At 34.6% G+C, this 18,396-nt stretch overlaps 1 protein-coding gene across 4 annotated transcripts in view; it reads left to right on the top strand.

The window, feature by feature from the left end:
• The first annotated feature begins 733 nt into the window (after positions 1 to 733).
• LOC118733957 (armadillo segment polarity protein) overlaps positions 734 to 18,396 on the top strand; it is a 51,622-nt gene continuing 33,959 nt past the window's right edge. For 2 of the 4 annotated variants that reach the window (XM_036463611.1, XM_036463610.1), the window contains exons 1-2: positions 734 to 758; positions 10,942 to 11,001. In XM_036463611.1, coding sequence (XP_036319504.1) covers positions 10,971 to 11,001 — 31 coding nt within the window. In that variant the 5' untranslated portion in view covers positions 734 to 758; positions 10,942 to 10,970. The remainder of the gene's footprint in view (positions 759 to 10,941; positions 11,002 to 18,396) is intronic. The other 2 variants (XM_036463608.1, XM_036463609.1) reach the window with 1 other exon arrangement.

Raw genomic sequence — 18,396 nt, 5'->3', positions numbered from 1 at the left:
CACGCTCTACAAATCTCTCACCATGCCCGCCCTTTTATATGGCGCAGAAACATGGACGATGTCTAACAAAGATGAGAATGCTTTGGGGCTTTCGAGAGAACTATTCTTTACAAGATCTATGGCCCCGTTCGCGTGGGCGACGAGTATCGAAGAAGATGGAATAACGAACAGATGGTCAATTCCCGTTCTGCGTTATTGTGAAGTGAAAAGTATAAAATTAACACCGAAATAACTGCGGTGTAAAAGTGTTATTTTCATCACTTCAGAATAACGCAGAATGAGAATTGACCCTCTGTACGAGGATTTTAACGACGTAAGATGAACAACTGGCGCAAATCTGCAAAGGAGAGAGGCAACTGGCGAAGTGTTTTGTTCTCGGCACAAACCGACAAACGGTTGTAGTGCCAAATAAGAAGAATTAGATATATGTACATACATACATGTGTAAGTTGAGAATTCTAGTGTTTTAAAAAACTTTCATAAAGCAGTCGGCCATAATTACGAGCTAAACTAACTCTCTTGAATAGTTTATTTTCACATTTCCACAAATCAAAACAAACGTTTTGTGGAATATAAAATCCGTTTGGTAACTCTCACATTTCGTTGACCTGCGCTTGTGCACAATTCCCGCTTGCTCATTGTCTTGCAGACGTGTTGAGTGTATTTCAGCTTCATGGGTATTATTTCTGTTTTACTCGACTATTCGTTGTCGGCTTGTAAAGACTAATATTTGGCTTAATTTTTTATTGGTATTAAACGTGAGTAGTGTGGGTATTTTCATTCAGACAAAAAATGCAGATGTTGAAAGGAAGAAAATATAAATATTGTGTACATTCTTCAAGTGTCTAGTGTTGTTTGTATATCAATATGAACATACATAAATATGCATATACATATGTATGTACGTGCATTTGTACATATATCTGCCTTCTGTTGAACGGAAATTTAATCGAGTGACTAATGCTGGATTACTGATTTGGTTAAGGAGCACTATTTGCTTGAAATCGCATTCAAAGAAGATGCATACATACATACATACAGTGGTCGAAAAAATTATAGCCGCTTCTCATTTTGACAAGTTTTAACATATTATTTTTGTTGTTATTTCATTTTTCTTATTTGTTCAAAGAAATAAAGTTCATTCTTTAACAAAACCCGTGTAAATCCAAGATTCAAACTTTGTGGAATATTAAAACAAAAAATTTACAAAACGTTCGTACAAATTTAGAGATTTTTTAATTAAATATCCTAGAAAGAACTGAGTATGCAGTTTTGTAGCCCATGGAATGCTAGTAGAATAAAGTGCAAGTATCAAATGGCTAAAAATTACCGTTGATTTTTTAGAATATTTTTTGTCGAAGATGAAACGGTTTTCTTCCATATAAAAATAATGGCCAAATTCTGTATCGTTGACACAAATTCTGTAACTGACAAATTTAAACTTTTTCATATATTTTTCCGTAAAAAACTACAACAAGAATTTGGCACTGTTACAGAATAGAGCGGTAAACTGTGTGTATTCGTTAAATATAATAGAAATATAATAGTAAAAAAAAAAGATATTTTTAAAACAAACTTTCTAAATAGGAACGAATCGCACCATAAATACTTGTTTACCAAATATCTCGACGCCTGCGCCACCTATCGGTAAATTTTTTAGTGGAGTTATTTTTTTCATGTAATTAATATACGTTCTGAATATGAACATTAATCGGATTATAAATACGGGTTTTTCAAATATCTCGACTCCTGTACCACCTATCGGATTAATTCATCCTTGGTATTGCATTGTCATCGGATTCTGAGCCAACTGCGAATTTTTAAGTCTCTAGGTCATCGGGAAGATGGTCAAAAATTGATTGCAAGATTAGATTTGAGCCAAACAGACATACATACATACAGAGCAAGTTAAATAAAAGCTTGTAAAAATTAACCGTAATTTTTAGCCATTTGAAGCTTGTACTTTATTCTACTAGAATTTTTCTCGGTGGCGCGTCTAATACCCAATTTGCCACAGAACGAGGACGAGTTCGAATCAAAGTCGATACGACGTCGGTTTGGTGAAGTCGTTTGTGTGAACTCGAAACGACGCACAGTGGTTCAGAGCTCACATTTAGCACGAAAAAAAATCGTATCTCCTATAAACCGTGACCGATTTTCCTCAAATAATAAACATATTAATCTGCTTTAGAAGAAGCACATTTCAAACTTTTTTTGATACCTCTTCCGGTACCGGAATTATAGACTAAAGCATGGTCACAAGAAATTGCTAAGACACACTATCCGTTAAATTATGCAAAGTATGACAATACGGGTGTCATGTAAAAAGTAAGCGGAAGTATTTTAACACAGACATATTTTCGTCAAAATTTTAAAGTTATTTTACAATATTCGTTTTCATAATTTTTCCGAGAGAATACATTCTCTAGGGAAATTTTTATTAAACATAAATGAACTTGCAAGTATTAAGCAAATTTTACGTTTTTTCAATACTCACATAAAAAATTTAAAGTTTGTTTCTTTATCATAATATTTTTGTTACGATAAAACTTTATTTTGTTTTCAGGAAAAGCTTTAAATTTATAAAAAGAAACGTGGAAACTACACAAATTTGTTGCAAGTAATTTTGACAGCATTCGAATTATACGAGTTTTGACATAAGGCACTAGAAAATTTTAAGCATTTTATTACCTATTTTAATTATAGTTTAATATAAAAATAAGCGTTCACAAAACTTCTTTTATTTTTACGGATCCAAGGCTTTAAAAACAGGCACCTAAAACTCTGTTCGGCTGCTGTGGGAGTGGCTATAAGACCTTTATATTAATAAGGGTACCTAGAAATAACAATAGTTCAGAGCACTTAGTATCGAATTTTCGAACTATTTTTTAATGTGATGGAATCTGAAATAATTTACTCAATTAGTATCAGACAAAAAATTTAGGTTAAGAATAAACTGGAGTCAATACCGTGCTAAGAATCAGTTTCATTAAGTAATTCAGTGTGTGGCGCTTTAAGCAGATTAATCGCATCTAGATTTTTTTTTTATTTTTACCGCATTTTCCTTGTAAATTTAATTCAGATATTATCAGATCTGATCATGGCAAAAGAATAGTTTGAAATATACAAATAAATCCAAATGACATTTTGTCCATTTTAAGTGTATAACTCTCCTTTTGATAAACAAGTTTAAACATGTAAGTTAAAGCTGTAAAAAATATCTTTCATTTGATATCCATACTGAAACAAGTGAATTACTTTTAGATAATTATAAAAAGGTGGCAACCTTTTTCAGACAACACCCTTTCATTTAGTTGAAAAATGCCATATTTTCCTAAGACAAACTTTCGTACAAGTCGTTAGAGTAGTCGAAGTTATAACTTAATTTATTGTATTCACAATCCGGTGCATATGGTATTGCATGTGTATATTTCGGTACATTATTGTAAACATGCACAATACAACAATAAAATTTCCAAAGTCACCGTAATATTCATATGCAAGACCATATGCACAGGAGTGTGATTACCCTTAATAATATACATAAGCCATTCAAAATGTATAGTACAGATGCATACAAATTTGGCCAACTAACTTCTGATAAACCGATAGTTGTATAAACAGGGGCAAAGAGGAGGGTTTGTTTTTCTTTATCATGATACAATGGTATTGGAACTACAAAATAGTGATAGTTTCAAAACTTGCAATCACTTGCATTTTTTTTTTAATCTTCGGTGAAAAAGTGTTTCTTAATAAATAAACTGTTTTCTTTTAAGCGAGATGTAACTTGAAGTAAACATTTTTTGATTCCCCTTTTCGCTTGTAAACGTAATATAATAATAATAATAGATTGGCGCTTACACATATGTTAGTGTTTGGCCGAGTTCTCCTCCGATTTGTGGCGTGCGCCTTGATGTTGTCACACAAAGCGGAGGAACCTACAGTTTAACGCCGACTCCGAACGACGATTGTATTTTTATGAGAAGCTGTTTTTCATGGCAGAAATACACTCGGAGGTTTGCCATTGCCTGCCGAGGGACGACCGCTGTTAAGAAAACACCTTTTTTCTATATTTTTGCGATGTTGCTTTGACCAGGTTTTGAACCCAGGCATTGTGGAGTGGAAGTGCGCACTGCTTACCACTACACCACAGCGGTCGACGACGACGTAATATAGAAAACCCAATAAAAGCAAATAAGGGTAGCTGAAAGTAAATGTGATTATAAACTACCAGAAATGCACGAATGTTAGAAATTTGATTTAATTCGCATTAAAATTGAGTTCTGAACCATAGTGCAACGTCAAATGGAATTAATTTTTTCCACATAAAATTTGTACACTATTACACTAAAATTTAATGAATTATAAAACTGCTTTATATGTTTTTCTTTTAATTCATATTGGAAAGTTGGAAATTTTTAGAAATGCTTGCTGATTTGTTTTTTATATATTGCACACAATTTGAAATTGGATTTGTAGGGTTTTTGTTAAACATTCGTTTTGCAGTTCGCTAGTATATTGTTTTTGCGGTTCGCCGGCGAATCGTTTTTGCGGCCCGCCCAATTGTTCACCAGAACGAGCCGGAAACGACGTCGCACAGCGTGCTTTTTGAACACTACATGCGAATTAATCGTAGTGCTTTCGAAAGAAGCAACATTTTGATATGAAGCAAAATGGTTTTGAAAGCAAATGTAGTTCTCTTTCACGGAAATATATTGGCATTGAGCCAAAATTACTCTTTGACTTAAAAAAAAATTAGTTAAAAATAGTGTTCTTCGAAAAAACATGCAAATCCACCACATTTGTTCCAACAAAAATTTATTTGTATGTTTTATTATACTAATAATATAGGTTTTGAGACGGAAAACACGATTCCACTGTTAAAAAACGAAAAAAATTGCACCCCTCCATTTGAAAAACGCATTAAATATTGCATTCGTTATGAATTGCATGCAGCGAAGCCTCCTTCACTCGAACAACAAGTACGTTGTAGTGCTATTCAAGACCTTTAATTTGAGCCAAGATAGAAGTTTCTTGGCCTTTTGGAGATCCAAATTCTGAAGTTAAACTCCGAAATTTCATTCGACATTTTTGCAAATTTTTCTTCTAATTTCAGAGTAAAAACTCGTACAGCAGATTCGAGGTTTGATGTAAACCTCCAGTGACTTGCTAACCTGCCTGAAAGTCCAAATAAATGTATGATAATAATAATAATAATAATTTTTGGCGCTTCAACTTTACTGCACGTCTATACCTGCTATGGGCGCTCGCGTTCGAACTGTCAGTTTTCTCGCATGCGAAATCTCATCGCTGAGAAATTTTTGTACGTGGGCATTTGATTGCATACCATTTCAGCGCGAATTTGTTTTAAGTTTTTTATAAATGTTGCGAAAATTGTATTTTTTTGATTGGTTGTTCCTGAATAACGTTTCTCCGAATAACACCATTTCTTTCCTACTCAGAATCAAAGCAAATATGAAACAAGTGAAGAAGTATAAGTTCGGGCGAAACCGAACACTATATACCCGGCGCACGTATTAAATATCTTTTTTTACCATTCAGTAAACTGCGTTTTAAGGAAGAGTATTTTTCCCGATGTCAAACAGTTTCAAATAATATGCTATGATATATTGAAATAATTGGACCAAATTTGGTGGAAATCGGGGAGGTGGATATCGATATAAACTTATGTAGTTATAAGTTAGTGGTGCCATGCCCATTTAACAAAAATCAATAATCTTGTGTCTTGTTAGAAGATTGTTGTAAGTTGGCGTCTTTAGTTATTGAAAGGTAGTTGTTTTCGTATTTCTGAAATTTACCGTTATATGGTAAGTGGCAGTAATTTTAGTCCGATTTCAAAAATTTTCAACATATTAATTTTTTGCGCCAAGGTTGCTAAATGTTCCGAGTTTGGTAGAAATTGATAAACCGGGTACCGAGATACACATATGTATGCGTAAGTGAGCGGTGCCACGCCCATTTTCCAAAACTTTCCCTAAATATAATTTTCTGCTAAGAGGAAATTGCATATATCGATTTTAAGTAAATTAGCTAAAATAGTTACTAATTTATCGCAGTTTTCATATTTCTGTAAATTTCCGTTATATGGGAAGGTGGGCGTGGCTCTTGTCTGATTTCAAAAATTTTCAACGGGTTCCATAGTGAGACCCTAAGCAATGTTCGCACGGAGTTTGCTGGGATTGGTAAAGGGACTACAGAGATACAGTATTTCATCATAAGTGGGCGGGGCCACGGCTATTTAAAAAAAAATTGAAATACTGTCTTATTGTATGCCAAAATTCTACATCAAATACCAACTTTCAACAATTTAGATCCAGTATTTGCGGCAATATTTTAGTTTTTGCATATTTCGAAAATACCGTTATATGGGAGGTGGGGCGTGGTTATTGCCAGATTTTGCCCATTTTCAATCCCAAACTACCTTGGATAAAGGGCAACTTAAATACTAACCAAATTTCGTTGACATATCTCAATTTTTGCTCGAGTTATCGTGTACACGGACAGACAGACGGACAGTCATGGCTTAATCGATTTCTCTTTTCATTCTGAGCATTTATGTATACATTTGTCTATATCTATCTTGATTTGTTTTGGCTGTTACAAACAACCTTTATGCGAACAAAGTTATAATATCTTTGTGCACAAGTGCGCTCGGGTATAAAAATAGTTGCTAAACCCATAGTTAGGTATGCGATAAATGGTATGAGATATCTCTTAATTTATATCGTATACCTTCTGGGAGACGTGCAGTTAGTAATCCATTTCGTACCGCTGTTGTGTTTTTGACACAGCAGAATTAAAAAAATTTGAAAAATAGGTAAGCTGCAGAAATCTCAATGGATTATGTCAAATGGAAGCTTGCTTCGCTTTATATTTTACGAATTTATTAAAAAAAAGTGTTTACTTGCAGTTAGTCTTTCCTCCTTCCATGGGCGTGTGCGAATCGGTAACAAAGTTCTATGGGGAAAGCTGTTGAATAATATTTTTAACCGACTTCTAAAAAAAGGAGGAGGTTATTAGTTCGTCGGAATATTTTATTTTTTTATGTATATTACCGCATAACTTTGGACCACGTCAACCGATTTCGAAAATGAAAAAAATTGACGGTACTCCTAAATTTTTGGTATGAGAATTGAAGTCGATTTTGTTTACTCTCCGCGAACTTTCTTAACGATTCACACACGCTACATGTATAAAATAGGGCCAAATTTGTACCAATTTTGAAATGACTGCAATGGTGACACGCATAATTTTATTTTTTTCGTATGGACTTAAATATGATCCTGTGCATATATCCAGCGGATAAGTTTTACCTACTGCGTATGTGAAAATATAGGTGTTGCGAAAACGCAACGTTGGGACGATTCACTACTACCACGGTTTTTGCAGTAGCGCAAAATAATCAGTCCTTCCATGAATGCGTGGAAGATTCTTTTCCTCATTCTTCTCCTTTTTATTTGACGCTGGTTCAAGTGAAGCCAAGTCCTTCTCCACTTGGTCTTTCCATCGCAGTGGGGCCCCTCTCTTCCCCTGATACCACCAGCAGCATCCGAGATTAATGCTTTCAGAGCTAAAACGTCGTTGTCCATTCGCAGCTGAGAATATCCATTAAAAAACTGTGGTGAAATTTTAGGTACCACACAATTTTTTACACGCACGGTTGCTATTCAGCACTAATTAAATAAACTTTAGAATTTATTAGAATAAATTTTCGTTTAGTGCATCAATTTTGCTAAAAACACAAATACATATATGAATTAATTAATAAATATGAAAGAAATTTTATAGCCACCGTTTGAAGATAAATTTGTTACAAAAGTTGCTTTTCGTACAAAAAGACCCCTGGCCCTTGTTGCTGTACCGCATCGGGGTGAATTTACATTTTCAAGTAATTTGCTTGTGTCAAAAGGTAAACAAAGAAAACATAAATTTCTTTCCCAAATTTATCAATTTGTTTGATGTTAATTCATTTTATGTACATATCAAGGTGAAAGATTCGTGAGTGTTTGAGCACTCGGCATTAGGGCATCATTGCTAGAATTCAAGAGCTTCATATTTGTGCTGTTGCCCTAGATTAGCATCTTAGTTGCATTGCAAAATATATCCCATTTATCGCTGCATAAATTTATATATCACACCGAATAAAAGAAAAAGTATACTTAAATTATAAAATAATTCAATTCTATTGTAAAACGTATACAAATTCACGCTTTTGTTTTGGTTTTCTAGCTCAATAATAATGCTCTCAGTGATGCATTTTCTGTATACGAAAATCTTTGATGATTCGTTTCAACTTCGAGCAACTTAAAGTATTTTAGCTGAAGTGAAATACCTTCTTACTGCTCTTTTTAATTAAAAAAGGTTCAATTCCCGAATAATACGAGCAATAATAAGCAAAAGTCAATTGAACATATTTTCCCACAAATTTTATTCGATATAAAAACAAACTTTAACTTTAATGAACTAAACTAAACTGAACAATTATATTGTCAAAATAAAAAATACAATTACCTTAAGTTTTATTAATAATGTGAAGCGAATCTTTAATATTTCATTTCGGTGCAAAAAGATTTTCACAAACAAACTCTCGAATACTCAATTGGAATAAATGGGAAAATCCAGAATAGCCATCGGTTGTTGTTACCGATTTATGTCCCTGTCATAGGAATATGCCAGCAATTGCACGCTATTGTAATAAAATTTTTCCTGGGCAGTTCAGTTCTGCAGCTCTTATTATGTTCTCCAACATAAGATTCAAGAAATCACATGAAACGGAGTCGCCTTGACTGAAACATCATTTGGTAGCAAACGGCTCGGAGAGGACTTTTCCAATTCTGAGGGTATTGACGGTATTGCTCAACGTCATTTTACACAATATTATCCGTTTCGCGGGGATAACAAATTCAGACATCTCGGCGTATGGGCAACTTCTTTTAGTGCTGTCGAAAGCGGCTTTGAAGTCCACAAATAGTCCACACTGTCAGTTCGTTGATGACAGGATTAAGTCTTTCACACCATACGCTCGATAAGAGCTTGTAACCTATGCATTCATCTGACCATATTTTGCATAAGAGTAGAGGCATGCATCTTATCAACTCCTTACTCCGCCGTACTTGAATAGCTCAGCTAAGGCTGTCGGCTCCAGCAGCTTTGTTTTTTTTTTCAGACACGTAATTTCTATTCGTACTTCGTCATAGTAAGGCGTTGGAACATCCACTCCGTCATCGTCCCCGGGGGATCGGGTTACTCTTTTTCCACAACTTTCAGTGCTGATACCATTCAGTGGGATGGAAAAGTGTTCCCTACATTAATTTAAGTACGTTCTTCACATCGGTGACTAGGCCCATGACTGTTAGAGGAGTTTGTCCTGGTTTGATGATTATCACAAAACAATATAAAAATTGACTATTTATTACATATTTTATTAATTTAATTATTCATTTAACACAAACTAAATTTAAAATTTTTATAAAATAAAAGTCTAATTTAGTTTTGAATTGCCTAAACAGAGTGTTTTTTAAACTATTTTAGTATATGGTCTCACGCAAGGTAATAGTAATGGAATAGGAATAGGAACCCCAATGCGACTAAAAATTTTTTGAACACGTCTTCATCGTTTTTAGGCCTAAAATAGGTAGTTGTTTTTGTTGTAGCGGCTACAACAAACCCGCCCAGATCGGTTGATATCTCAGTCGTTGCCGTCGAGTTCCACTAACGGCAGCCCTAAGATGCGTGCAGTTTCTACATGGTCGGTCCACAGGGACAACGCCGTTAGGGTTGTCGGGTTTTCCGGGCATGCGAAGAGATGTTTCGAGTCGTGAGGGGTCTCTCCGCATGCCGCACACTCATTTGGCACATCCGCATTTAGTCTACTCAGGTATGAGTTTAACCTGCTGCAGTAGCCAGAGTGAAGTTGGGCTATTGTTGTTCTGGTCTCCCGAGGCAGATGGAGCTCCGTAGCGTCAGGTGTTTTTGTGGCCCTAGAACGGAATTCCCAGGTCTAGAGTCTACATACATAACTCGAGACTGAGTCCCTGTGAATGCCGTTCAGGGCCTGTCGGTATGCTGACGGTTCCAGAGGTTGTTTAATGAACCACTGGACTTCGTCCGTCAGTTCGTATAGATGCCTCCTGACGTCCCTAGGCGAGGGCTCCTCTGCAAGCAGCTGTCTGTTTGGGTGGCCACATCTGTGGCTCCCAACCAGAAACTGCTTGCAGAGCATCGTGTTATGCTCCCTTATTGGGAGCATTTTCGCCTCATCATGGAGGTGGTGTTCTGGTGACATAAGGAGGCATCCGGTCGCTGTCCTGAGTGCGGTGTTCTGTGCTGACTGTAGCTTCATCCACTGCGTCCTACTAGTCCCCGGCGACCACACTAGTGCTGCGTAGTTTAAAATCGGCCGGCCTATTGCCTTGTATGTTGCCAGCAACGTATTTTTGTCTTTGCCCCAGGTAGCGATTTGAGGACCTTGTTGCGGCTCTGTACTTTGTTGGCAATAGCAATATCATCGACGTGCTGTTGTACTGTACTAAAATAGGTCATGTACTACGCTTTATTAAAAAATTCTAGAATTTTTTGCATCTGGGATAAAATGGGCTAAGGTTTATACAAAAAAATGTTGCATTTTCATTGCCCTCTCCTTAGCGTTTGTTCAAAGAGGGCAATGAAAGGGCAAACTTTTTTGGTAGAAAGAAAGCGCCGTTAATGTTTGGCCGAGCTTTTCCGTCAATTGGTGGTGTGTGTTGTTACACAAATGGAGACACCTGCAAGTTGAGTTTAAATTCTTACAAAACCAAACCTTCTAATGTAACGTATGTAAGTTGTTTTATTAAAACCTGTATACTACAAATTCTTAATAAAAATTTTACTTAACTTATCTCTTCATATAATACAATACTGTTTTACATTGTTTCTTTTCAGTTGTGGTGTGGTACGCCTAAATCACCAAGATGAGTTACATGCCAGCGCAAAATCGTACAAGTAAGTCTTAAATTATACTATTTGATTTTTGCCATATTTAGTGATGGCACGATTTATCGAATAACCGATTATAATCGGTTATTTTCTTCAGTGTACCGATTTAATTGTATCGACATTTTCCTTTCGATTAATCGAACGATTAGCCGATAATTTTCAAAATAATCGAAAACAAACTATCAAAAATTGAGTCCTTTACTCACACAATAAAGTATAAAAATTAAGTACCACTCTAACCACCCAATAATATTAGCAGAGCGGCCACTCTACTCCATATATAATATTAAAATATCGTCACCTGAAATGCAAAAAGATGAAAGAACATCGTAACTGAAATGTTAAAAGTGGTGACTAATAATTTTTTTGTAATTCGTTGAAATATGATGGACATACATATCAATCAAAAAGTGAATTTTGAATTTTTTATTAGTTACGTCGTTTTGCATTTCAGCGACGATGTTTGTTAGGTCTTTTTGCATTTCAGGTGACGATATACAACTTTACTGGTGGGGATATTTTTTACATTTTCGTATTTGACATTAGCCATTTAAATTTCAATTTTAATCGAAACGAGATCGGTTAATTTCTTACGATTAACTGCAACTATTGATCGAATGATTTCGATTAATCAATTAACAGAATAATCGATTATAAAATTGTTTTGCCATCACTAGCCATATTATAGAAAGGAGAGTTCCTTCCCTTTTCAAAAGGATAACTATTATCGTAATGAGTAGGTGTTTATGTTTGAAGTAAACTAAATAGCTCAGTTGATAGTGTTAGAAGCTAAACGCTTTTCTAAAAGGCCTTCCAGAAGCCTTTTGGACCTTTTGTGAGTCGTATTTCAGTAGGTCTTTTGGAGGGCAAGAAGAATTTTTGCAATCAGTTAACCTGCGTAACAAAGTACGTGTGTGAAAAACAGCACCTTCAGCTGTACCTGTTCAACCCGACGGGGCACGATGACATGATGAATATTTGCCCGCTCCATACTGACCACTTTTTCATATGCTAATTTTAACGGAATCATCTAATACCCATTTCCTTTTGGGTCGATCTCCACGAAGTAGCGCACTTGCTGGGCTTACCGTTAGATGAGCTTGGCGAAAACACTGGAGGATCCGCTGATCTAGGTAAGCTGCTACAGCAATAAAATAAACAATAACAGTTAGAATTTTCGATTCAGCGATCGGATCTTGTCAGATTATGAATTCCCTTCTACCGCCCGACCTTAAGAGGTGATCTGAGAATTATTTCAGTGCTGTTGTTGTTGTTGTTGTAGCGGCTACAACAACCCCGCCCAGATCGGTTGGTATCTCAGTCGTTGTCGTCAAGTTCCACTAACGGCAACCCTAGGAAGCGTGCAGCTTCTGTGGGATCTGTCCACAGGGACAGGGCCGTTAGGGTATTATTCCCTACGGTTCTACGTACCGGAATGACTCGGGTTTCACCCGACCAAGGGCTGTTGTTTCGGCGATCTAACCCCGTTTAGGTCGGCGAAGTATCTCAGAAGTTATTATTTCAGTGCTCATTGCCATTGGTTACACTTAAAAAACCATAAATACAAATCGAAAAGAACAAATAAAGGGAGTCCAGATGGCGGAACCATCTCTCAGAGTTTTTTTAGCTTCTTTTTTGTTTTTGTTTTTGAGCTCCCAATACTAATTGTTTCATACGCAATGATAGATATGTAACTAGGTCATTATGCCGAAAACCAATAAGCAGCAATATGTTCTCAAAACATAAATAGCACCACTCGTATTACGTTTAAATATGCATTTTTTATATATATTTTTGTAAATTTAATATTTCAAGATCTTAAAATTTGATGATAGTCATAAATATAAAAATGTTGTACACATCTTCACAAATTACGTATAAAATCATCTGATTGATTGCACATCCAATTGGATTTCTTGTTTTACAACACCAAAAGAGTGTAAATGAGGGGCTGTGTTAAGATGAAAATATGTAGGGACTTACTTGAGTAGGCGGTTATTTACATATCTACATACATGTATACATGACTCTGTTAAAGAATTTTATTTAAGTTCAGGGAAACGTGTACTACAAACATATCGTCATTTAAAGTACAAAACCGCGTATCAACAAAATGCAAAACCGCGTATCAAGATAATGCGTATGCGAAGTTGCATAAATTACTTTCCAGAGAGTAAAACACTCGTATTTCAAAATGGTTCTCTTTTTTATAAAGCAATCGCATTTCTGGCTAGTATATTTCAGGACGAATGGATAGGGATTGACCCAAAAGCTTGTGTTAGCAAATCCAATTTTAGGCAAAAAATGTTAGTTACGCGGTTTTGTATTTTAAACGACGATATGTACCTACATATGTATGTATACATATGTGTCGTGTGTGCAAGCATAAATGTAATATGAAAGATCCTGAGTCCTTATAACTTATGTTTGCATGGTTAAAACTGCCAACGCAGATTTTTGACAGCGTTTGGTGACATATGCATGTACATACATACATACATACATACATACGTACTGCATATGGATGTTTACACCACCCTCTTTGAGTTCGATGGGAATTTTCGCCAATACTTTCTTTCAAAGGCACACTTCATGTGGATTTTGCCGGCGGGCATTTTAAATTAACCACTGTCAATGAGCGAAGTGCATGCGCACGCACGCGTACGATTCTGAAAAGTTTGTGCATACAAACATACATACAAATATGCATATCTATATAAATATGCAAATCTTAATTTATAGTATTGTGCAAAATTTAAGCATTTTCAAGAGGTTTTTGAACTGACCCCAAAAGCGAAGGGTTTTACTTTTGACTCGAAATATATAAAAATAAAATTATGTAGCATAGTTATATAGCTAATCCATCAGATACATAAATAATATTAAAAACATACTTAAATTTCTCTACTTTACAACCCTTTTCGAAAAATATATTGTACCAATTGAGTTTAGACGAAGGAACATTAGCAGACTTAAATAAAAAAATACTTAAACATGAAAACGTCACCAGGGCAATTTAATTAAATCATGGTCAATCTTTAAAAGCATTTTCGAAAAATGAAACCAGCCTTGATTTCAGTAAATATGTGTTTGCAAAACAAAGAGTATACTTTACCTATATTTTTAATGGCAATTGCAGGTTCCATCTTGTTTTTTGATTGATTTCCCAAATATGTCATTCAATTATAAACAAATTAAAAACACTTTTGACCAAGAGGCCAACAAATTCCTAACCCTAAATATGTTAATACTTTTAGGCCCGTTTTCTCAAGGAGGTTTTAAAATGTAGCGGCCCTTCAAACACAAATATTTCAGCATAAAATTTAAAGGACTGATAAATTGTAAAACCTTGCTAGCCACAATTTTTTCGTAAAAGTGACCGTTAACAAAGTTTTTGCAAACACCTTTTTTGTAGACTTTGACATTTCTAGCGGCGCTTTTGTCGATGGAGACTTTTGGTATGTTATTTTCGTGCATAAGTCCATTTTCCCCCCAATTATTCCGAGAGGGAAATGTCTTTATTTCCCGTACTCTCTCAAGCCCTTGCCACCTTGATAATATTCAAACAATACATCGGAGTATTTTCTTTTCCATATTTACACCAATGTAATAATATTTCAAATCAAAAATCATTAGATATCAGTAATAATTATTCTTTTTGTTGTTGTTATTTTTTTCATTTTATTATTTTAATATACAGTTGTGGTTCCATTACTTATGCGATTTAAGAATCTAACTCTAAAGAATCTTCATCCCAAATAAAATCTTTTTATAATATTTTGGTCCAAATTTACTTTTTAAGTTCTTTAAGGCCTTTTGGTTAGCGTGTCAAAATTAACTTCAACAAATTTTCGATGTATACAAAAAACTTGAATTCCGATAAACTTTTAAGGCGGATTCACCGTTCGTGTTCAGACAACTTTTTATTTGCTCTCGAAACACGCGGCAACCCTAATCATCATGTCGTTGAGACACAAAATCAAAATCAATTTGATTCGAACAAAGAGTGTTCAGCACATTTTTGTCGTGCTCTGAGTGACACTGAGGGGGAAAGGAACGTGCAAAATTACTAACAACAAGTGCCTGGACACGAACGGTGATTCTTCATGCGTTCTGAAGCCTAGTTTTGTCAACCCCATTTTTGAAATTATGTAGCCGGTAAAATTTTCAAGTCCATCATATTCCACATCTTTGAGTGGACTGATGAAATCTTCTGCAAGTTACTTAAGAAAATTAGGAATCAACTAAAAACTAAAGGTCAAGTATTTTACCTCGAGTTCTTCTTCTGTGGATATTTCAATCTCGTTTAGTGGTTTGAAACTATTTTCACTGAGCTCCTCCACCAAATTTCAAGATTACTTCACTTTGTAAGATTCGAGATTTGTTTTTCCGGCTCAAAATAGTTTCGCACACAAATGGATATCTGGGTAAGTTTTCTTGGCAAGTATTACACGCTTACAACTACTGTTTTCGGGCAAGCGCAAACTTAGAAACAACAAACAATTTTACCCCAGATCCTTTTCTTATATGTACCGAATTTTCGCAGTTTGGGAAGACACAACTAATTTTTTCTCTTTCGCTTTATTTTTGCAAATTTACACAAAATTATTGAAGACATTTTTTTCTTTATTTGATTTATGTTCAATAACTTCACTCATTTTCATAGACTTTTGTTTACTTTTACAAAAAAAAAAAATATTACTTCTAGTGATCAGGTAGCACGAATTTCATGAAATGTCATAATTTTATTAAAAGTCAAATGGTTAACAACAACAACGAATGTCATTAAATGGAACTAACTTCTTTTTGTATCATGATTTTAGTTGTTCGATTTTTCTGTTATTTTTTAGACAAGTTTTCTTTGCAAATTTTCTCATTTAAAGTATTTTATTTATGTAAATTAAAAGCTCCATTATTGTAATTGTACAAAGAAAAAACCCGAAGCGTACCAAAAAATTTAAAGTTAATGTCGAAAAAGCCGAAAAGTTGCATTTGATTTCAGAATTTGGAAATGAATTTTATTACAGCGACAGCGACATAATTTTCGAATGTAAAATGATAAATGCTTTGTAAAGATAATAAAGTGCACAAATTTTGTTCAAAACTGTACAAATACTCGTACTTATTACATGGATTTCATTTGAAACCAGAAGTGTTTCGCTGGGCATATGTTGGTTGGAAATTTTTCTTTAGCAAGCTACCATTAAACCTACTGAAGTGCTCTTGAATGCTGTAATTTGATGAAGGCGTATTGGCTTCAACTGTAGTCTACAAAAGGGAAGAATGCTTACATACATATTATACTGCTCTTTGCCTTTCTACCACATTTGCGTTGTGCGTTGTGTCTATGCTTTTGACATGCTTCTATGTTTGCTTTTTTACTGCCACTTTTTTGGTGGACCTATCCTTTATGTATGTATGTAGTACATACATACATAATGCGCTTTGTATAGTAACTACGATTCCACGCCTTTCAAATGCACAATGTGCTTATATGTATGTAGTCGATGTCTTTAATTTGCAGTTTCTACCCTGATTGACAGCGATTTGTTTTGGTTTACCGATTGCAATGGAAATCTTTTAAATAAATATAAATCGGAGAATCAGAAACTCATTGCGTAAACAAAATTAACGAATTTACAAATTTTGTTTGCAAACATTTGTTTATTTTATGTTGTCGTTGCTAAAAAGCAGTATGGCGCAGCCTATCGTGTACTCGTTTTACATATTATCATTACTTAACGAGTCCTCCGTCCTTTGACTTTGACATTAAAACCTTCAGTGTACAAATGACCTGCCCCACAACTGGGTAGACAAGTATTTCTCTTTAATTATATATATTTACTTTAAAAGGAAAGGTGGTATGAGACACATTTTAGGGCCGAATTCACTGAGCTAAGTTAATCCATTTTTAGTTTATACTATATTCACGTTGGAATTTTAACTCGAGTTTAACGTTTTGAGTTTATAAACAACTGTCAAGTGTTCTCATTGGGGTGTTTAATAAACTCGGAGTTTAATTTAACGTTTGTTTATTTAACTTTTCTTAGGGCCAAATTCACAGTTAACTACGCACACAGTTAACAACGCACTGTGAATTGGCCCTTGTTCTAATTTAGCCTGTTCCCGTACTCGCAAGATTTAGACAGAAATAGTCCGAAGTAGCCGTGGTGTAGAATACCAACCTTTTAGCCATAAAGAAATACAAAATTTAGCCAAATAGAACTTTTCATGCTGATTTCAACCATATCGACATTATTTGGAGCGAATAAAAACTAAAGCCAATAAAATAGCTGAAAGTACGCACTATTCAGTAAATCCAGTGCTTATTTTACTGGTTTTTTACTGGATGTCGTTTTCGTACGCAAACACATGCAGGAAACTAGCAAAAGAGGGGAAATTAAAAGAGCAAAAATGACAGCTGAACTTGCAAGTTTTACCGGACTTTTACTGGATACATTTTTACTAGCAACTATTTGCTAGTAAGAAAAACAGCTGATGGCATGATGCTTAATGTAATTCACATTAACAAAATAATTGTCCGTTAGGAGAGGTTTCACTGTAGTTATATTCAGAGTCACTTAGTTAATTATGGAAATTCATATCGCATGAAAATATACAAGCTCTAAACATCAATGTTTTTCTATACAAATTCGAAACTCGTTCCACAAAAAAAAATAAAAATTATTTTACAAGAGTTTAACTATGGGGGCAGTAGCGTAGCCAGGGGGGGCGGGGGAAATAGGGGGGAATGATCTCCCCCTTCGTCAGTGAAATTAAACTTTTTATTTTTGAATGAATAACACAATACTATTTTACCCTTCCGATTTATAATTTTTTTTATTTCAGACTGATGACAAATTATCTTTTAATGAATATATAAAATTATCGGTTGGTGGGAAATAATCTATAATCTATACAAAAACTGTACTTTTCGACTGTAAATTGTATCGACTTTTTAATTTGCTCATATGCATTCATGCATACATAGATTCCCTTGAAGACCAATGCTTTGATGGTATTCACGGGAAAGTTTATGTAGGAACATTTACATATTTTACACTTTTAACATAAATGTCAAGGCAGATATTTTAAGATACACTTCTTAACAAACAAATTTTTTTAAGTTATTACGAATGGATAAAAGAGACATCTTTGAATTCAGTACTAAAACTTGACATTTCAAGTGCTTATCAAAACTTTATACATGTTAACTAGATTTATATTAAAATTATATAATTTTAATCATTTGTTTATAAAAATTCAGTTTACACTTTAACAAAACCCGTATAAATCCAAAGTTTAATCTTTGCGCAACATTAAAAAATGAACAAACTTTCGTAAAGCTTTTTAATTAGATTTCCTAGAAATACATATTTTGAGTATGCAGTTTTGTAGCCC

The sequence above is a fragment of the Rhagoletis pomonella genome, unplaced genomic scaffold, assembly GCF_013731165.1.
Source record: "Rhagoletis pomonella isolate Grant_MI unplaced genomic scaffold, Rhpom_1.0 Rhpom_scaffold_00002, whole genome shotgun sequence".
Taxonomy (NCBI): domain Eukaryota; kingdom Metazoa; phylum Arthropoda; class Insecta; order Diptera; family Tephritidae; genus Rhagoletis; species Rhagoletis pomonella.
Note: the sequence above shows the minus strand (reverse complement) of the source record. Positions and strands in the feature narration are given on the sequence as shown.